Source organism: Canis aureus, chromosome 3 (assembly GCF_053574225.1).
Source record: "Canis aureus isolate CA01 chromosome 3, VMU_Caureus_v.1.0, whole genome shotgun sequence".
NCBI lineage: Eukaryota > Metazoa > Chordata > Mammalia > Carnivora > Canidae > Canis > Canis aureus.
In genome coordinates this window covers 42,847,441-42,870,251 of record NC_135613.1, presented here as the reverse complement: position 1 = coordinate 42,870,251, position 22,811 = coordinate 42,847,441, and the positions used below count along the sequence as shown (strand labels likewise).

Sequence of the window (22,811 nt, the reverse complement as noted above, 5' to 3'; positions counted from 1 at the left end):
AATATCATTACTATATAGCAAAACCTCAGTTAATCAGAATATTTAGACAATGAGTTGTCTAGAGTTTACTTTATTTTCATTTTAAAAACCTCTCCAAACTACTTGTGTTCAAAGTCTTTGAAAATCTTTCTAAAATATATGAGTCTACTTTCTTTTTTTAAATTTTATTTATTATTTATTTGAGAGAGAGTGAGAGAGAACACAAGCAGGAAGATGGGCAGAGGGAGAGAGAGAAGCAAATTCCCCATCCCGTTGAACAGGAAACCTGACTTGGAACTTGATCCCAGGACCGCAGGATCATAACCTGAGCCAAAGGCAGATGCTTAACCGACTGAGCACCCAGGTGTCCTGGTGAGTCTACTTTCTAGGATAACTAAGTATAATATGTTAAGTATCGATTCAAAACTTCTTAACACGGATCTGGCATGGTTTGAGGAACACAAATCAGAAGCCTTGGGTTCTAGTACCAATTCTTTTATCCGTCAGCTGTGTAACTCTGGCCCTCGGTTTACTCATTTGTAAAATAAGGAAAGATACCTGTCATGCTTTCCTCATGATAGTGTTAATGACTACTAAATACAATCATGGACGTGACTTTACTTTGAAAACAAAAAATGCAAGGCAAATAGAAGACAGTATGTATTTGTTATTAGCACTCTTTAGGACATAATAATGGACTGTTTCTGAGAATGCATACACACAAGGGTATGGAGATTCAAGACTGCATCAAGAACATTGCTTTCTGTGTGTGTGTGTGTGTGTGTGTGTGTGTGTGTGTGTGTATGTGGTAAAATATACACAACACAAAATTTACCACTTTAACTATTTTTAGGTGTATGGTTCAATGGCATTAAGTACACTTACCTTATGTACAATCACCACTATTCACCCACAGAACCTTTTTCATATTCTCAAACTAAGATTCAGTATCCATTAAACAATAACTCCCCATCCTCTCTTCTCCTAAGCCCCTGACAACCACCATTCTCCTTTCTGACTCTACCAATTTGACTATTCAAGGTACACAGTGAAATCCTATAGGATATTGCTTTTTCAAATAAATCCCTTATTTGTTGTCTTATCCTTTTCCATCTTTGCTTTGAAAGGTGAATGTAGAAAACAACAGTAGTTAGTTGAGGATTTCGTTTTGTGAGTTCCAGATCCTTGAGGTTTGTAACAGGACCATGATTAAGGAAGAAAAAGCACACTGACTGCCCTGGTAGCATCCTCAAGCCCCGATGGGGTGGATTATTTAGTTTGGTCTCCATTGCAATTTTGGAAGACTTCTTAGAAGCTGTGATATTTTAAGGTTATGCAATGACAACAGGGGAACAGGGTCTGGTCTCACCTCTACCACAAAAGTACTGTTTGATATTAAGTGACTCATTCTCCTCTCTGAGTCATGTCTGTTAAATTGACGGGATGTCTGGAGGCTGCGGGATTAAATGATCCTAAAGTAGTGTCAACTTCATATTCAAATGTTTTGATGGCATTTCTACCTTGTAAGATTCCCAAAAGTATCATTCTTTCCCTCTCTCCACCTCCATCCGGGAACAATGTCTTTTGTCTAGTAAAAATGGAAGAAGAAGAGGATACCTGTGATATTTTTCCTAGGAAAACAAAGCAGGTGCAAAGAAAAACTCTAAACAACAAGAACAACAAAATTGAGCTGGTTTTAAATGTTCATGGAAGCTTATTCTGTGTTGTCACCTCTCATCTGACCAGGGGTTGGGGCTGGTGGTGGTGGGACCAGAGTAGAGTTTCATAACATATGCTGAAATGTTATTTAAAACACATGCACACACAGGAGCAAAAGCTTTGCTCAAATTCAAGGCTATTCTCTTTCACAATAGGAAAGAGAAATACAGAGTTAAATAAACCATCTGAATTGAGAAGATAGAGATAGTGATCATTCTTAAAGAGTCTCTAAAGTTACACCAAAATGTACACCAGCTCCAGAATTCAGACCCAATTCTGTTGAATGCAACTAGCAGTATAGCCAAACATGAGATGTCATAGACCAAAAGAGTTATGTATTTGGAGTGAACAACTATCGTTATCATTCATAAATGTTCCAACTTGGATGCATTTGTATGAGGAGACACTTCTGGGCTGATAAGAGCCTGGCTCTGGAAAGAAGAACAAGATGACCCAGATTCTTATGGAGGAGACACTTTCACACATGAATCACCCAAGAAAAATGGCAGTTGCTTCAGAACATTGGCTGCCTGCCCCAGAAGCTGATCCTGGGAGGGCTTAGTCTACAGGGACCCACCTTCAGTATGGAATGCAATTAGGATAGCAAGGCTAAGTAGTTCATTCATCTGACTTCTAGAGTTAGGTGACAACTTGTGCCTATTCCTTTTTCCTCAGATAGAGAAGCTCTTGTTTGAAAATGTAGCCCCACTTGACTAGGATCAAGTCAATTTTATTTATTTATTTATTTATTTATTTATTTATTTATTTATTTTTTATTTTATTTTTTTTTAAAGATTTTATTTATTTATTCATAGAGACACAGCTAGAGAGAGAGAGGCAGAGACACAGGCAGAGGGAGAAGCAGGTACCACGCAGGGAGCCCGATGCGGGACTCGATCCCCGGTCTCCAGGATCATGCCCTGGGCTGCAGGCGGCACTAAACCGCTGCGCCACCAGGGCTGCCCTCAAGTCAATTTTATTAATAATAAGTATTTCCAAAGCTGTGTTCTCCAAACAGCTTCATAAATATAAACTAATGGGACCAGTAGCACATTTAATACTGTAATGATAATTTGCAATAATCTTAGGAAGAGTTTTATAATATATCTTTCCAAAATAAGACAGAAGATAGGTTTTATAGGTCTATTCCCATTAAACAAATGTCAGGGACTGAGAATTTCTGAGTCACAGGATTTGAGAGATGAAAGAAAACAGAAATATGAACTATACCAACACCCCCCAGATCTTCCAGAGCTCAAATTCCTGGAAAGTGGTCAGGCAGACTGCTTCAATACCTTCAGGGAAAGGAAGAGTGCTTCTTCATGAAGGACTGGGCAGAGGAGATCAACTAACTAACTACATGAAATCACACTAGGTCTTTAGCCTTTTGGAACTTTGATTTTCTCATCTGCAACAGAGGGAACTATTTTATAAGATCATGTGGGAGTAGAAATAATGTATGTAGAGTAACAGTTTAGCTCTTGGTTATCAATGAATGTTATTCAACCCTCCTTCTTAATTAAAAAGATCTTCCCTACATTGGAACAAAATCTGCTTCTTTGAAACTTAATTTGTAGTCTCGATTTGAACCTCCCAGGGAACATATAACTATTTTTTCTCTCTTCTGTAGGGCATCACTTCCAACAGAGCTTCCTGTAGTCTCTTCTCTTCTACAGCCTAAACCCACCCAATTGCCTCCACCATTCCTTAGAACTAATGAATCACTCAAGTCATACCTTTAGAGAGTACCAACACAATTAGGGCCAGATCGGTTGGGATCACATCAAGGCAGGGTGTCTGCTTCCAAGGGGCCTATAATGCAGTCTGGCTAAAATATGAGCTAAATCAAAATATAAAATATTATTAATATAGAGGAGAAGGAGCAACTGGAATGACTAGAAAACAGAGAAGGCTTCAGGGGAAGTGACATTTGAGTTGGATAGTTAAGAACCAGAAGGATTTTGAAAGGCAGGAAACTTATGCTAGGGGAACAGCTTAAACAAAAGTATGGAGAAGTAAAAAGGTATGAAATGTTTTGAGAAGGGTGCTATGGACTGAATTGTATCTCCCCCAAATTTGGTGTTGAGGCCCTAACTCCCAATGTGGTTGTATTTGGAGTTAGGGCTTTTAAAGCATAAGTAAGGTTAAAGGAGGTCATAAGGGTGAGGCCTTCATCTGATAGGATTGGTGGCCTTATTAGAAGAGAAAGATCTCTCTCTCCTTTTCCCTGTCTCCACCCACCCCCTCACCATATAGTGACACAGTAAGTAGGCAGCTGCCTGCAAGCCAGGAAGAGAAGCCTCACCATAAACAATTTCCTGCCAGATGTTGATCTTGAACTTCCCAGCCCCCAGAACTGTGAGAAAATAAATTTGTTCTTTCAGCCATGTAGTCTGTGGTATTTGTTATAGCTATTTTAGCAGACTAACACAAAGGTAAACTACTGAGGAGTATAAAATAAAGACCCAAGAAGAGAATGAGTAGGTATATTGACCAACTGGACAGAATAACAAAATGTAAATGGCCAGACTTTGGAGACAGAGAGACCAATGTCCAAAATCTCAGTTTTGCTGCTTTATTAGTTGGGTGATGTGAAGCTAGTTACTCAATCTCTCTGCGCTCAAACTTCTTCTTTGTTAATGGTAGAAAGAAATAATATACATAAGGCACTATCCATGGTACTCTATAAATGTTAGCAATTATTATTATATTATTATAATTATTGTTGATCACAAAACTGGTACTGAGGTAAGACACAGAGTGATATAGGATAGATTTTCCATGCTCTAAATATTTCTTAAAAGTGTCCATTAGCTGAAAGATGGTACATATTCTCTATTCTTAACATTCCTGGATGGTAATTCCTTATCTTAGAGTGCCAATAATAGAAATATAATTCTAAACAAAGAGATATTGTTTGCAGAAGAACAGCAGAAACTATGAGAGAAAATGGGTATGTAATTTTGACATTCATGTAGTCTAAGGGGAGGGAATTTGAAGCGTGGTCAGATGTATCCTTGATCTGCTTCCTGCTTTGCAAATTCCTTTGCATCTATAATACCCAGCTCTGAGCAGCCCGGGTGGCTCAGCGGTTTAGCGCCACCTTCAGCCCAGGGCCTGATCCTGGAGTCACGGGAATGAGTCCCACGTCAGGCTCCATGCATGGGGTCGGCTTCTCCCTCTGCCTGGGTCTCTGCCTCTCTCTCTCTGTCTCTCAGTCTCTCATGAATAAATAAATAAAAATCTTAAAAAAAAAATAATACCCAGCTCTAATATCACCACCTCCACAAAGCCTTATCCACAACTCCCCCACTCCTTCTCTTTGTGCACTCACTTCTTTTTTTTTCTTTTTTTTTTAAGATTTTATTTATTCATGAGACACACAGAGAGAGGCAGAGACACAGGTGGGGGAGAAGTAGACTCCCTGCAGGGAGCCCGATGTGGGACTCAATCCCAGGACCCCAGGATCATGACCTAAGCCAAAGACAGAGGCCACAAATGAGCCACCCAGGTGCCCCTGTGCACCCACTTCTTTTAGTCTGTTTTCCCACTCAACTGTGAGCATCTCAAAGACAGACCCATATTATTTGTTTCTGTACCCAGGACCCACTGCAGTGTCTGGTACATAGCTCAACAAATGTTTGTTAAATGACAAAATGAGAACAAAATACAAATATTAAGTTGAAAAAGGTCACAGAAACAGAAAGATGCTAAAAACGATCTGTGGGGTCTCAAAAACATTATCTTAACTATATACATTTGTATGAGAGGCAGCAAGACAAGATATCATCATAACAGGAGTTCTATCTACACTCTTTCCAGCCAACAGTCACACCAGTGTCTTAGATGAAGACCAAATTAATATGGACACAATGTTGCAAGATCATGAGTATGCTAAATGATATCATTACATGATTTACATGACAGATTGAACATGTTGAAATATAGGAATAAAGCATAGTGAGTAGTGGGACATAAGATATTGATTACACAAATATGAGAAAAGAGAGATACAGGTATATAGCTAAAATTGTGAGAAACTCACAAGAGATTTGTTAACTAGAAGTTCATCATAAGTCAACAATAAGATGATGCTACTCAGAAGCTGAGAATTTTGGTTGTGGAAAAAAAAAGTGTAAAACAAAGATAGAGATGGCCCTGCTGTATCCTTTATGTCCAGGTACTCCTGGAGTGTGGTGTGCTCACTCTAGTGGGTTACCTTTTATGGGGGAGGAACATAGACAACAAGTTAGGAGGAGAAATAATGAAAAGAATGGCAACTGTTCAGTCAGAGCAAGAGATTACATGGGCAATGATATCATAATGCTGACACACTACCACAGTCATGCAGGATCTCCCCTAATCCTCACAGTAAACTCATGAAATCTAGGTGTCCACACACCAGATCCTCCAAATAAGAAGAGAAAAGGTCCCTAGGGGTCATTTGTCATTTTATCCTAAAGTTCAAAGCAACACTGGAATAAATGAAAATACATGTAACAACTTTCATAACACATTGTTGGGAACAATACATTATGACACTGATTTTGCCTCTTTTTTCAATGTACTGACAGATTAATCTAGATATATTTTGGCTTTCTTTGTTAATCACTAATATGGCTATAAGACATTACTTCAAATACTGCATACACACTTTAGAAGCTTTGAATTAAAACACAAAAAACAAAAAAGTCCTAAGTCATAGTCAAGTCTGAAATGACCAGACACAATGCTAAGCAAGGCAGAGCTCATATTGTCTTAACCTAGCATTTAATTCTATCTCAAAGTTAGAATGGATTATAATAGGAATTTTTGAATCCCCATTTTATACATGATAAAGCCAGAGCTCAAATAGGTTAAGTAATTTATTTAAGGCCATATAGCTAACTTAGTTCTAGAATAGACACCCAGGCTGATATGACTGCAAAGTTCAAAGAACAGCCTTTATCCATTTTCTGAGAAGGAGTAGACATAGCAGGGAGAGGAAGAATGAAGACCAATTGGCTCAGTATAAGAAAGACCATCTGAACTTTAGGAGGACTTCTCAAAGAGAAGAATAGGTTAACCTTGTGTGATTACACTAAAGAAAGTGTTGATGTAGAAGCTTTCTAATTAGAAAGAAAGCACTGATGTAGAATCTTAATATAGAAGGATTTATGAAGCTTTTGGAAGAAGAGAGTCACATATCAGCTGGAAGGTTGGATTACATAACCTCTAAGGTCCTTCAACTTGGAAGTAACTGAGTCTAGGTTGTAGAGAAACAGTTGACTCTGGCACTAGATTCATTTCCTGTCCTCTCTACAGCTGGAAATATTGCTCAGTTGACCCAGACTTTCGAAAGACAGTGTTTACTTATAATATCTTCAAGGAACTAAAAGACCTTCCATCATCTTAGGGAAAGGAACCCTTTTCTAAGCATGATACCAAAGTAAAAAAAAAATGATAAAAGATTGGTTTATTTGATTTCATAAAAATTAAAGTTCTCTGTACTATAAAAATACACATCATAAGCAAATTTCAAAGTTAAACTGATTTTTTAAAATGCAGATTTCAAATCAGTGAGAAAAGATAAATACACCAATAGTAGTAGAATAGAGGGAAAAAAGAATGAATATTCTTTAGAGAAAAATAATGGCTATTAAATGCCAATAAAATTCAATCTTAGTTATCAAAGACATGTAAGTTAAAACATCAATAGCATGTCATTGTTGCTTTCAAAACAGACAACGGATTGGAGCACCTGGGTGGCTCAGTCAGTTAAGTATCTGCCTTTGGCTCAGGTTATGATCCCAGGGTCCTGGGATAGAGACCTGAGTTGGGACTCCCTGCTCAGCAGGAGCCTCCTTCTCCCTCAATTTCTGCCCCTATCCCCATTTGTGCGTGTGCTCTCTCTCTCTCAAGTAAATAAAATCTTTTAAAATAAATAAATAAAATGGACATTGACTAAGAAAATGACAACCTAGTGTTGGTGAAGGAAAGCAGAATGGCGCATTCTCCTGCGCTATTGCTAGAGACCGTAAATATGCAGATAGGTTTATGATAACATCATGTGGAAGGCCTTGGTGGCTTAGCAGTTGGGCCTCTGCCTTTGGCTCAGGGTGTGATCCTGATCCCAGGATCAAGTCCTGCATCGGGCTCCCTGCAAGGAGCCTGCTTCTTCCTCTGCTTGTGTCTCTGCCTCTCTCTGTGTGTCTCTCATGAATAAATATATAAAATAAAATCTTAAAAAAAACACGCAAAAAATCATGAGGCTAGGTACTGTCTGTCCGGGCCCTTTAAAGCAATTTTCATCACAGTGTTATTTATAACAAAAAACTGGAATGATTTTTTCAACTATGGAGGATAGGTTAAATAAATTAAGAAATGCCCCTACAACAGAACATGTCTAATAAGGCCCACAAAAATGTTGTCATTGAAAATACTTAATAATACAGAAAGAGGATTGTGATATTGTGAAAAGACAAATGCTGTTCAGCAACACAGAATGCTCAATATGGCTCCATTTTGGTGACTATCAATATAAAAACGTGCATGAAAAAAGACTAAAAGAATATGTGTTAGCAGTGACTATATAATTTTGGTTTAATTTCATTTTCTGGGTTTTCTATAACAAATACATTGAGCTTCTATAAGTACTTTTAAACCTAGATTTAAAAAAAATTTTTTTTTATTTTTTGGTGTGAGTTGGGGAAGGGGCAAAGAGAGAGAATCCCAAGAAGGCTCCAGGATCAGCATGGAGCCCAAAATGGGGCTCCATTTCACAACCCAGAGATCATCACCTGAGCCAAAATCAAAAGTTGGTCACTTAACCAATCAAGCCACCCAGGCACCCCAAATCTAGATTTGTTAAAGAAGAAAACATTTTGAGGAAAATATCAATAGAAGTCACAGAAGACCCTCCAGGCCTGCTTCACATCTTAAGATCTGAGCTGCTGATCCCAACATCCTAACGAGGTCTCCTGGAGACCTTAGTTTTCCTGAAACCAGAGGTTAATGAGGCCTGTTTAACTGACCCTGGAGAAAGGACCCAAGCTATTTAGTTGGATTCTTCAGTGGTCTTTCAAGAGTTCCTCAAGCCTTTCCCAAATCTTTCTCTTAGCAAGACGAGTACTGTGGAGAATTGAGAGGACACACCTGGGAGGTTTGTGCAGCATGGGAGGGATGGGCTACAGCAGGTGACACTGACTTGATGCAAGACCCTCTATCATCAGCATCTAAGTGGCACTCATTTGAAGGCCAGCATCTCAAGGTCTGCCCAGGATTTATCTGTGATCCCAGCCCAAAGTTTGAGATTGTTAGACTGACCTGATTCCCTTTGGGAATCGTTAGCAGAGAGATGCCCATCATCAGCAGAAAGACTTCCTCTGAGCTCTTGTCTTCTGTGTGGTTCACCATTCCGTCTTCCATGTGGTTGCACCATTCCCCCTCCCAGTTGCTCAGTCCAAACATTCCTATTTACCCGAACAAACTTTATTATAAAGTATAGGCAAGAACAAAACACCCACAAATAGAAAACAATAATATCAACAGCAACAAAAAGTTAAGGTCTCTAAAACCATACACTAAGATTCTACCGCCTATTTCCCTAGTTCTTATAACACACATGCCTGATAAGCAGTTGGAGAGGATTTCAGATCACCTAGCAGTTCTTGATGTAAAAACAAAAACTAGAAAAGCATATGCAGATCAAATCTTCAGCTTGCAGAGCACAACCTTATCATATTAGGATGTAACATTGAAAAAAAAAAAAAAGGATGTAACATTGATCTCTGTGGACATTATTACTCTTGCATGACAACAGAGGGCCCGGAAGTTCAGGTTAAGTGACTGGCCCAAGCAAGGTTCCTTTATCAGTTAGTTGCCATGCCAGGGCTCAGACTCAGGTTAGGGGCAGTAGCAGTAAGTAAACACACTTTCAGGATTGAGACGTCAAACCCACCTCTGTAGCCCTCAGAGGACCAGCAGTACCGCAAAGAGCATGATAGAAGCTTATCTGTGTGTCTATTTTACTGATTTGGGGTTTTCTTATTTTTGTTTTATTTAGGCAAAACTCACATAACATGAAATGAACCATTTTAAAGTAAATAAATCATTCAGTGGCATTGAGGACATTATGGGTATTATGGAACCACCACTTCTCTCTAGCCCACAAACATGTCTGTCACCCCAAAAGGAAACACCATATCCATTAAGCAATTGCTCCCTATCTCTCCTCTCTACAGTCTCTGGCAACCTCTACTTTTTGTCTCTGTACATTTAATGATCATGGGGACTTTTTGTATCTGTTTCCTTTACTCAGTATAACATTTTTGAGGTTCATCCAATAATATTGTAGCATGTATCAGTACACTGTGCCTTTTATGGCTGAATAATATTCCATTGTATATAAGTATGTATGTATGTTTACCTATTCTAAGGATATTTGGGCCGTTTCTACCTCCTGGCTATTATACACAGTGATTCTATGAACATTCATGTCCATGGATTTGAGTACCTGTTTTCAATTCTTTGGGGGTATATATGAGTCTTCTTATTTTCTTATGTATTTTATATTTTATCTGACTATAAGAGTATAGGATATTTACTGAAGAAATTATAGAAATTAGAGGGAAAACACAAATTTAAAAAAAATCACTCAAGGATGATTAAGAATATTCTCTTACAGAAAAGATATTCTATATGCTAAAAAGCTTATAAACCCATGCTTTCTTTCCTCCCTATAAACATGGGTTGTTGTTATAGAACTAGGTAATCATTGAAAGTATGGACTTCGTAGTCATAAAAACCTGGATTTGAATCCTGGGTCTGCCATATACTAGCCAAGTCACTGCACCTCTGTAAGCTTGTTTTACCAGCTATAAAATGGACACAAGAGTACCTACCTCACAGGGTTTTTATGGCACATTAAATGGGATGATATTGTGATTAAAGTATCTAGCACAGCACCCGGGATTGAACAGACATTCAGGAAGTATTAGCTGTAATGGTACTTTCCACACACAGATTTGCTAAATCTACCTAATGTAAGGTTCGTGAGAGAGGAATTTTGTGTTTTTACCATTGTATCTTTAGTGCAGTACCTGGCACATGGTTGGCACTCAATAAATATCTGTTGAGTGAATAAATGGATATAAATGTTGGAGAAAAACCCCTGAAATTAGAAATCTGGGCAAGCTCCCTGGGAAAGCACAGCTTCCTGAATTCAGAAGACAAGTGGTGACCAATAGAAAATTCTTGCAAGCCATTTTGAATTCTGCACAAGCATATTAGAGTGGCTGGCTTTGGTCGAGTCTGACTTAGGGCCCACATAAAATGGAATCATATGCAGAAAACGGTCAGAAAATAAGTTTATCTTAGTTGTAGCAATTGGGTGCAGAGCTAGGAGCCCTCTGAGGCATGTGGTGAATTGAACTTCCTAGGCTGCTGGACCAGCTAAGTCCCGGTGCTTTTTTTTTTTTTTTCAAAAACAAATGAAGCATTTGATGGAATAAACCCAGGCAAAGAGATATTTAAGCATGGGGCCTTGACAGGAACTGCCCTGAAGTAATATCGCTTGGAACTAAAGAGATGATTAGTGAGCTTCTCATGGCCCTACAGGAAATCTTGCCGGGCACAGGAATGCAAAATTTTCCAACCTTGTCTAAAAACAGTTTCCCCACACTCCACTGCCTCATAATGATGTCTGTAATGGGTTGCAGAGCTCACTGCCTGCTGAAGGCCTCACTGCCTTCCTCCTGTTGTGGGTCCATCTCCTAGCAAGGGACTTGCCCTGTTGGTAGACTACCTTCAGGAAGGCTGACATGGATTTGTAGGCTTGGAGGTTCCCAGGAGACAGGCCAAGAAAATGAAGGGTTGACCTCTACCTCGGGTAGCTATTAGGAGGGCCTAGCCAGGGAGAATGTGAGAATCCTTTGTTCCAGGGTCACAGGCTCTTTTCATACAAGTATGCTTTCATACTTCTCCTCTAAAGCCCCATCACTGCTAAAATGAAATGATTTTTAGTATATGTGTGCATGTGACCTTCATTCTTAAAGTCTCTCTTTCACTGAGCGGTTGACTATTTTTGTCTTGTTCATTACTGCATCTTCCACCCCCAGTAGAGGCTTTGTCCACTCTAGGCACTCAATAAACATTTGTCGAGTAAATGAGTCTAAGGCATTTTATTACAAATTTCTTTTCTTTTCTTTTTTTAGAGAGAGAGCGAGAGCATGCGTGCATGTGAGGGCAGAAGGAGAGAGAATCTTTTTTTTTTTTTTTTAAAGATTTTATTTATTTATTCATGAGAATACACAGAGAGGAGAGAGAGAGGCAGAGACACAGGCAGAGGGAGAAGCAGGCTCCATGCAGGGAGCCCGACTTGGGACTCGATCCTGGGTCTCCAGGATCAGGCCCTGGGCTGAAGGCGGCGCTAAACTGCTGAGCCACCCGGGCTGCCCAAGGAGAGAGAATCTTAAGCAGGTTCCACACTCAGTGCAGCGTCCAATGCAGGGCTCCAGGTCGTGATCCTCATGATCTCAGGATCATGACCTCGGTTGAAATCCAGAGTCAGATGCTTAATTGATTGAGCCACCCAGGTACTCCCTATCACAAATATCAGTTCAGTTGGAAGCAATATAATATATTGGTCAAGGACATGGGTTTGAATTCGACTTCCCTGCTATGGGACTTTGGGCCAACTGCTAAAATTGCTTTGATCAGTTTCCTGATGTTGCTATAACAAACTACTACAGACTTGGTGTAAACAAAAATTTATTCTTATAATTCTGAGGCCAGAAGTCCTAAATCAGGCAGAACTATGATCCCTCTAGGAGCTCTAGGGGGAGTACAATCCTTGGGTCTTCCAGTTTCTGGTGGGTGCCCCAACATTCCCAGGTTTGTGGGACTATATCTCCCTAGTCTTTACCTTGGTCTTCACAACACCCTCTCCTCTGTGGGTTTGTATGAAATCTCCCTCAGCCTTTATCTTATGAGAACAATTGTAGGCATGTAGGTCCCACCCAGATAATGTGAGATAATCCCTTCTCAAAATTCTAATTAACTTACATCTGCAAATACCCTTTTTCCAAATAAGGTAAAATTCATAGGTTCTTGGGATCAGGACATGGACATATCTTTGAGGGGGGCCACCATTCAGCCCATGACATTTCTCAAAGGCTTATTTTTTCTCACCTGTAAAATGGACACACTATCTCTTAGAACTATTATGAGGATTAAGTGTGACAATGCATGTAAATCACTTCACATGATTTATGACATGTGAAACGCTCTTAATAGATGGTAGCTCTTAATAGTTCATGAGGTAAGGAGGTATTACTCCTGGTGGCCATATAGAGGTGATGGAGTTATGCCAAGTTATTCAGACATAAACTTTTTTTTGTCAATATTAGTATCAATATCTATCACTATATTTATTTATCAGGGCTGAAACCTGAGCTTGACCCTCTTACATGTCATCACATTCAGTACTCACAACAATCGTGGAAAACTGGTATTCTCCCCATTTAAGAGATGAAGAAAAGAAGAAAAAACCCACTAAACTAAAGCTCAATTTTCAAGAACCTGAGTTAGCCATAGAGCTTAAATATACACCAAGGACTTCTCTCTCCAAACCCACTCCTTCTTTATACTACCCCAGAAAATTGAGAACAGAAATGGAGAAAGTTCCAAGCTTCTGTACCTGGATAAATCACGTGTTAGAGACTATTATGGAAGTTGTCAACTGCAGTACAGATTAGCCTGGAAGAACTTGAAAATGATGGTTCTTAAACTTTGTTGCAAGTTAGAATCACTGGAAAACTTTTAAACCCTTCAATTACAGACTGGAGAGAGAGAGCCAGATAACAAAGTGCTTTGTATGATCTCTCTTCTCCTGCCCTTAGCCAAAAGACTTCTAAGTCCAAATGTCCTTGTGAGTCTTCGAGCAAAGCTTGACCAAAGCCATAGGCCCAGGACTAGAAAGGCCTATGATCTCTATGAGCAGGACCTCAGTCCACAAAGTTCTTGAGGCCAAACTCCAAAGCCATTTCTAAAGTGGGTGGACAGGAGGTTCAGCAGGAAGGTTTAAATCCAAACTAAAAGATGTGCAGGAAAGGAAAAGGATGGCCTGAGCAAATCAAGAAACTCTCTGCTGCCTCCTGTTTTATGCTTCCAAGATTGTGCCTGGTCTTAGACAGCAACTACTGAAAATGGTACCAAGGGAGTAAGGAATCTGAGACCCATGATGGGAAGTAGATAAATCTCTATCCTGATAGGAGCATAAACATTTCCAAGCTTATTTGACTGCTCCTCTGTCTCAACTGGGTGGTGGTTGCTGGGAGCAGGGAGCAGGGAGCTCTGTGCTCCTCACACAGCCAAATTGGCCTCTTGTGGAACACCCTAGGGCCTCATCCCTCTAAGCTGAATGCCCTACTGACAGCAGCACATGGAGGAGGAGACAAGAGGGCTGATGGGAGGGATTGGTGCCAAGAATTGGAGCTGGAAAGACCATTGAGTGGGGAAGCTGATCCTCTGCTCCTGTGATGGGCCCCACTAGTAAGCTCCTCCCCTCTGAGCAGGTTCTGAAGAAGCAAGATTGACCATATAGGGGCATTTTCCCTGTAATTTAGGACAGAATTCCATAGGCCTTATCTTGGAGGTTCCTTCCCTAAAACAAATAGGCTTATCAAGTAAAGAAGATTAACAAGAGTCCTATAGAGAGCACAGCTTGGTTGAAGGGTAACTGATTTCTATATCATGTGCTCCACCCTGGGTTCTAGCCAGAGGGACTAAGGACTTGTCAATTAGCAAGGGATAAAGCAGACACAGCAGAGCTGGCAAGAAGCTCCTCTACTTCTCTACTTTCCTATCAAGAAGGTATTCTCACTGCTTCCAGAACTAGACTGGATTTTTTTTTTTTTTATTAATTCCTATAAAGGAAAAGAAAACTAATGGTGGAGACTAACTTTGGATGGTTAGGAATAACTTACCTGAGTGGCTGACAACTATGCCAATATCTGAAAAGGGAAAGAGGATTCTGGGTAGAAGGAACAGCATATCAAGTGCCCCTGGTCAAGAAAAGAGCTTAGCTTGCTGGAGGAACCTAAAAGGGAGTGAGTGCATCGGGTGCATAGCCAGCTTAGGAGAACAGTGTAAGACTGGGTTTGAGAGACAGAGGCAATGCAGGATATGTAATAGGGCCCTGTTTGAAAGTGCTCAACTACTGCCCCAGATCTGCAATTCCTGCATTGCTCTGTGATTCTGCTATTGTCCTTCATTATCAAATTATAATCCCTCGATGCTTCAGATTTCTAACCTGCAGAGTTTTTCTCCACAAAAAGTACATTACTCAAAATATTGCCTTTTTTGAGTTAATGATCAGATTATAATCAGTAACGATAATCCCTTATGCCTAGATATTTTAAAGTATTATATACAGACACAGGATCTGTTTTAGAAAAGTTTCTTTTCATAAAAAGTAGTTCTTAGAGTTTTAAAACTGGAATGGGCACAAGAATATCTCATGCTCTAAGGAGGAAACACAGGTTAGGAGATTTACCTAAGATTCCAGCTGTTGTTTCATTACGGCAGCACCTTTGAATAGAAATATAACACAAGCCACACATGCAAGCATCATGTGTAATTTTATGTTGTCTAGTAGCAGCATTAAAAAGGATTAGGTAAAATTAATTTTATAATATATTTCCCCTTAATTCAATACATGAGAAATGATCATTTCAACATGTAGTTGATAGGAAAATTATTAATGGGATATTTCAAGTTCTTTTATCATGTCAAGCCTTTGAAATCCAGTGTGTGTTTTATAGTTATACTACATCTCACTTTGGACTGGAAGAGAGCTATGAATAGAAACTCCCAGTAGGCTGAGAAACTTACCCGCATAATAGGGCAACCTTATTTTTCCTAGCATCTGTCACTTTCCTGCATAATGGCCTTCCTCCTCTTTGTATCCTCAGGCCCTACCTCTCTCCTTAGCTCAGATAAGCTTCCTACTGCCTTGTTTTTGGAATCTCATGTCTGTGTTGGGTTCCCCATACATATGCCTATTAAATTTGATTTTCTCCTGTTAATCTGTCTCATGTCAATTTGATTCTAAATCCAGCTAGAAGGACCTCAGAGGACAGAGGAAGGTTTCCCTTCCCAACACCTACTGAAATGGTGCTGTCTTAAACATCACAGGCTACCCCAGGAGTTCCACCAGAAATTCTTCCCACCAACTACCAGTTTTGAAGATGGGACACTAAATGGATAAGCCTTCAAAGACCCCAGTCCTAGGAAGACTGTTCGTTAGCCTGCCAAGTACCAAGACTCCTGATCCAGTCCTTCTTTATGTTGTTCCTTCACCCACTGCCACTGCTCCAAATCCATACAACCAGGAGCACAAGTAAAGGATCCAGCTACCCTATTTGGGCTAAGTGTACAGGCCAGTCAATATCACTTAAACAGATTCTTTAAGTGCCAAATCAAGTAACAGAAAAAAAGGGACAAGAGGAAGCAACCACTCCTGAACCAGAGAACCTGGTCATATTTCTTGACAGGCAAGCTCTCAGGGAAGAGGTAGGCTAAGGGACCGAGGCCAGCATGTATCTATCTGTTTGTTATGACCACGCAAGCAGATGTCCTTGGCACAATACACAAGTGGTACTAGAGATGTGTTTGTTGGCCAGCAAAAGTCTTAGGTGATAGATTCAAAGGCCCTCACTCCAGAGGTGAGTAAAAGGAAGCTCAGAGTCATAGTAACTCCAGAACTCATGCTCATAAGAATCACACTGTACACTTCCCTACTGTGTGTAAAGCTCTAAGCTTCATAGAGAAAGCCAGGTCTCCATTTGAGAAAGCAAAACAGGACAAAAATACCCCCAGATCTAGTCTGTCAGCACAGAGAACTATTTGAAGTTGGAAGCAAGCCTCAGTATTTTTTTTAAGTAGGAGGCTCCCTCCCTTTCTGCTACCTACGGGTGCAATTTCCAGTCCTTTCTCCAAAAGAAACATTTGGCTTTCTACAGAGAACCTCTGAGACCTCATGTGACTGAAAATGCAAGAAGGGGAAAGAGGCCCTCATCACACCCCATCCCAAAATCCCCATGGGGAAGCTGAGGTGGGGCCCCCGTAGATCCATTTATTTTAGAAGGTACTCAGTTCTGAAGCATTTGTTTCAGAAATTACCCCCATGCCTCATCAATAGTAGCTTTCAACGGCTCTTCCCGGGTGGCCTTGTCTCTTTTAGATTTCATTTCCTGTTGGAAAGGATAAACAGGTAACTGTTTAATGCCACTGACTGGACTCATTTAACAGAAAAACAGGACCTGAGTGAGTCTGGGGAACCAGGGTGGGGTTGATGGGTGGAACAGAGTAGCTGGGTGAAGAGAAAGGCATTAAAGAACACCAACTGATGGGGCTTACTTTACTGCTTCTACCTTTGACAAACTTGGCCCAAGAAGGAGGGAAGGGGAATGCATAGGAGGGGGTGTAATCAGCTGCCACGTTGAAAGTGGATCCCTAAACTTGGCCTGGAGGCCTTGGTGGGAATCCTGGCACTGCCACTCACCACCAGAGCCCTTCAGCCAACTCCTTTAAGCCTGATGAGCCTCAGTTGCTTATCTGTTCTACCATAAAGGGTGGTATGAATTCGAATGATGCATGCAACATGTTTACCCAGTGCCTTGCACACAGCAGGTATATTCACTTGCAGCAGCTATGAATTGAAATAGCTGGGATATGAACCCAAGCAATTTAGCACCATGTTTCCTACTATACACAGCAGATATTGTGTTGGGTAATTAGAGCATGCCAATAGATAAGGGAACCCTTAACTTCAAAAAGCAGGCACAAACTAGGTAATTTCAATACAGCATGGTAAGGACTCTGATCAAGATAGATGTGGGGTGATGTGATACGCCACATATGAAGTATTTCAGGGTACCGTAGATGGCATGGTCAATGGGACTGATAAATGGATTCATACATTCTCTCTCTCTCTTTCTCTCTCTCTCTTTCATGCAAGGTCAGCAAAGCAGGGATGCTGCCTATCTTATTCAGCACTATTCCCATTAGGAGCACTAGGGGAATGCTTCAGACAATACTTAAGTAAAGGAGTTAGCCAGGAGGAGAAGGAAGTTCAATGCAATCCAGTCTGAAGAAACTGCATGAACAAAGGTGCAGAGACTAGAAACAGAGTGGTACATTTAGGGAATTAGAGGCAGGTTGTTGAAACAAATGGAGCATAAAGTACAGGGGTAGGGATGAGGTGAGAGGAGTCAGCAGGGGTAAGACCAGGGAGAAGCTTGCTTATCAAGCTAAGAAGTGGTGCTGGGGGATCCCTGGGTGGCTTGGTGGTTTGGCGCCGCCTTCGGCCCAGGGCGTGATTCTGGAGACCAGAGTTCGAGTCCCATGTCGGGCTTCCTGCCTGGAGCCTGCTTCTCCCTCTGCCTGTGTCTCTGCCTCTCTCTCTCTCTTTTTGTGTCTCTCATGAATAAATAAATAAAAACTTAAAAAAAAAAAAAAGTGTGGCACTGGTGTGGGTGAACATGCACTTGTGGAAGGCCAGAATGGAAAAGCTGAGGACATGGGCTGATTGAACAAGATCTAAAATCTCTAAAATATGCTTTCCCTACAAGCCTGCCAAAGTGCCTACGACTTTTTTTCCTATAAAGCCCAAAGTAATAATCATATTAACCCACAACAGCTGTTACTGCTTTCTCTCCAATTAGTTTATCAGATTTGCTAGCCAGGTCAATTTTCACAACAACCAGATGAGGTAATTACTTTTGTTATCTCATCTTACAAGTGAGGAGACCAAAGCACAGATAGGTGGAGTGCCTTGCCCAAAGCCACACAGAATGTAGGTAGTAGCTACAGGGTTCAAACTTTGTCACCTTGGCCCCAGAGTTCATTCTCTTAACCACTATGTTATTTCAAATCCATCTTCTTTTTTTAAAAATTCATGAGAGACACAGAGAGAGATAGGCAGAGACAAAGGCAGAGGAGAAGCAGGCTCCATGCAGGGAGCCTGACATGGGACTCGATCCCGGTTCTCCAGGATCACGCCCTGGGCCAAAGGCGGTGCCAAGCCACTGAGCCACCCGGGCTGCCCTCAAATCCATCTTCTAGTTCACCATTTTTCTCTTTAGCTGAATGCATCCACTATTTGACCCATTTGATGAGCTTCTAATTTCTATAACTGCTTTTCAGTTCTAGAATTTCTACTTAGTTCTTTTAAAACCTACTTTTTTTATCATATTATCCTATACTTGCCCTATGGTTTCTAATTTCCTCTTCACCATGAGGCAGTTTATTTATTTATTCTTCCCATGAAACATACACACACACACACACACTATATATTCTCTCTCAAATCGGTCTATTGTCTAGTTTCTAAGGTATGACCTTTTCTGTGTGTCTTGTCTGCTCACTCTTTTATTCCTCTCTTGCGTGTACTATAATTTTTATTTATTTTATTTTTTAAAGATTTTTTATTTATTTATTAATGACAGACACAGAGAGAGAGAGAGAGAGAGACAGAGACAGAGACAGAGACAGAGACAGAGAGACACAGGCAGAGGGAGAAGCAGGTTGCATGCAGGGAGCCTGGCGTGGGACTCGATCCTGGGTCTCCAGGATCACACCCCAGGCGAAAGGCAGCGCTAAACTGCTGGGCCACCAGGGCTGCCCTGTACTATAATTTTTAAAAGTAAACTCAACATCAGTAGGAATTTGCTGTTGTTATTTAGTGGTTTTGATTTTTAGAATTTTGTTTTTGTTAGGGTGCCACATGCACTGGGATGTTGAGACATTTTGTGAGCTGGTTTTAGGTTGTCCCCTGTCAGAGTTTCAGAGTTTAATCAATTCCAGACCAAGTTTTTACATTATCTTCTTGGTTTGTAGCTTGTGTACTACATGAGAACTCCAACCCCTAAGCCCCATATAGTACAGGTTCGGGCTTGCATTTCCCATCGGTGGCCCCAACAGCCCAGGGTGGTTCATAGACCTCCACACCACATCCTCAGTAGAACTGTCCTTTCACACTTGGTCCAGTCTTTCCTCACTGACAGCTTAGGCAGCAAGTTTGTTTCCTATGGCCTCAGTTCTCATCCCCATGGGATATTGAAACTCTAGCCCCTGAGAACCATACACATTTCCTATATTTATTATAAAACCTTTTGTTTAATTCCTTTTTGCTGATCATTGCTCTACTACTGAGCTTGCTCTTCTGGCACCTGGAGATTTCTACTTTTTGTGTGCCAGCCTGTCAATGATTTTTTCTTTTCATTGTGTATTTCCACCAGCAATTAGAGGGGAATGTCCCTTGACAGCCCAATCTATCAAATTGACCAGAAGGCTTTGATTATACATTTAGATACCAGTCTTTTCCACCTGGCTCTGTGTTCATGGAAGACGGAGGTCTTTGTCTAATTCATCTTTCAATACTAATTTTTCAGACAGTGCCCAGACCAGAGTAGGAAGCCAGAAAGATTTGATCAATGAATGAAAGAATTAATCAGCTTTCTTTCTGATTCTAGATGGGAATGAAAGACCATATACTAAATATCTTCTAGAGAAATAGGACACCAAGAATCCCTGGAAAGTCACCCATGCCCTCTGGAAGGCCATGCTGAACAAACAAAAATTTGGGGCCTGCCTAAGTCCAGCATTTTAGCAAGAGGTTCACAACTATTGACACTACTATTTTCCTAAAGGACACTCACTGCTAATTACAGTGTTGGTCTGGTAGAAATTCAAAGTCTGGCAGCCTAGGTTCTTGACTGGTGGTTCTGCTAACTTTTTAGTACATAACTGATGGCCTCTTATAGCCATAACTGGAACCTGATCAAATGATAATGATATAATTTTTACTGTTGGTGCCATAAGGAGTTTGCCAATTATGTTCACATTCTTGAAAGCACCTAGTAAAGTGCTTGTTACAGAGTGGGGACCGAGTTGACATTTAGTGTGGTTTATGTCTTCTTTCACATTAAAAAAAAAATCATAAGTATTTGTTGAAAATCTACTGACTCCTAAGCATTGTACTGGTGCTGGACAGAGAAATACCATACAGTCTCTTTTAAATCCTAAACTAGAAAAAGAATGTCCAAAATAAATTTGACAAGAGAAAATTATTCCAAATGTCCTTTTTTTAAGGTGAAAAGATAGCTCACCTCATCCCACCACTCTAAGAATGCCTAATAAAGTCTACAACCGGGATGCCTGGGTGGCTTGGTGGTTGAGCATCTGCCTTCAACTCAGGGCATGATCCCAGAGTCCCACATTGGGCTCCCCATAAGGATCCTGCTTCTCCCTCTGCCTATGTCTCTGCCTCTCTCTGTGTGTCTCTCATGAATAAATAAATAAAATCTTAAAAAAATAATAAAGTCTACAACCATCAACATAACCTTGCCAATTACTGTTCTATAAGGTTTTCTCTCTTCAGAGATTAAATACAACTCACAGTGAACACATGAGCTGACAAGAAGAGCTGATTATAAAAGGCATCTGATATAAAAGACAACGATTTTTGAGCTTTTATCACTATACTCCCAGAACCTGAATCATGCCTAACTAAAGCAGAAACTCAGTAAGTTTAATGAATTTGCACATATATAGACAGATGTGCCCATCCATATATATTGCCTGAGATAAGTTGTGACTCATTATTTCACACATACTTACTGAGGATTTCCTAAGAACAGGAGTCGGTGCTAGATTTTGTGATGGAGACAAAGAAAAAGAAAGAGGACAAGAATAAAACAGAATTTCATTTACAAGGAACTTTCAGGCTTAAGAATGAGATAGACAGGTATATAAATCACCATGATATAACACAGAAAATGCTAAGAGAAGAACAGGGAAAAGGGCTATGGGAGTTCCAAAGAAGGAAAGGCCACTTCCTGCTCAGGGATTAGATAAGACTGTGGCTAATATAGAATTCATTCTTGGTCTGGAAGGATAAGTAATTTGTGGCATGCAGAAGGGAGAGAATGGTTACTGGCAAAGAAAAAAGGAGTGATTCAGGTGGAAAGAATAGCTTTGGCCAAAGCAGAGAGGAAGAAAAGCATGGAGTATAGAAGAAGAAATAGAAATTTCACTGGAGATGCATAAAGGGACATTAAGGGGACTAAAGAGAAATAAGCCTGGAAGGGTAGGATGAGCCAGGCTGTAGGGGCTTTGATCGTGTTCTGATTTACCATTCCCAGACAGAGGATCCCAATCTAGTGGCCAGTGCTTAGCATATGGTGGAGCTTAATTAATACTACAACAACTTCATAGCAGGAACCTGTTCCCCACGTGCGCACAGGAAGCCGCCATCTGTACGCACAGGCAATTACAAACATTCCAAATACTCTGCCCTGAACCCTGCAAGCACATCAAATAGTCACTGTAAAAGGTCACCCAGCAAACAGCTCTGATCAATCCTGGCTCAGGCGGAATCAAATCCCCTAAATAAGATCCACTAGATGCAGTGTCAGGAAGGTCAGAAACAACCCTATTTCACATCTTGAAGCATTTTTACCATATGGAACATTTTAGAGGAAGAAGGGAAAGGAAAGAAGGGGGGGGGGGGAAGCTCTCCAGAAATAATAGAATTCCAAGTAATTAAATGTTAAATAATCACAAAGTAAGCAAGGGATTTATTTTGGCCCCCGCCTCCTTCTAATGATCTAAAAAGCAGCTGATTTCAAAGAAGGCCATGCCAGGATTAAAAATGGAGTTTCACTCACGCCCCCTCCCCCATGCCTCCACCTCCCCTATGCATCCCCATTTTGTACCTTTGTCGAGTTCACTTGAAATGTTCCACGATGAGGTAGGCACTAACTCAGCAGTGACTGACAACTCTGTTTCTGGAAAGAAAAAGAAGGAAGGGGAGAAAGACAAGGGTGATATTAAATATATAAGTAACTTATGGGCTGTTAGAAGCATTACAGGAGATTTCCAAAGGCCCTGCCTTTTCAGAGAGACCACTGCAATCCCATAGCTTATTAAACCGGAATGGCTGCTCTGCTTGCCAGACAGAGGCGCCTGCATTACAGAGGCTATCCAGATGAACAATCTGTAGGCCAGATTGAAAGGGTTTTTCTTTAAAACAAGGGCTTGAAAGTTAAAATACAAATATTTCATTAACA

General features: G+C 40.6%; 1 protein-coding gene across 3 annotated transcripts in view; it reads right to left on the bottom strand.

Annotated features, from left to right (window-relative positions):
* Window positions 1–22,811, bottom strand: part of ROR1 (receptor tyrosine kinase like orphan receptor 1) — a 447,550-nt gene that overhangs the window by 159,139 nt on the left and 265,600 nt on the right. For all 3 annotated transcript variants that reach the window (XM_077892081.1, XM_077892083.1, XM_077892082.1), the window contains exon 2: window positions 22,458–22,529. In XM_077892081.1, coding sequence (XP_077748207.1) covers window positions 22,458–22,529 — 72 coding nt within the window. The remainder of the gene's footprint in view (window positions 1–22,457; window positions 22,530–22,811) is intronic.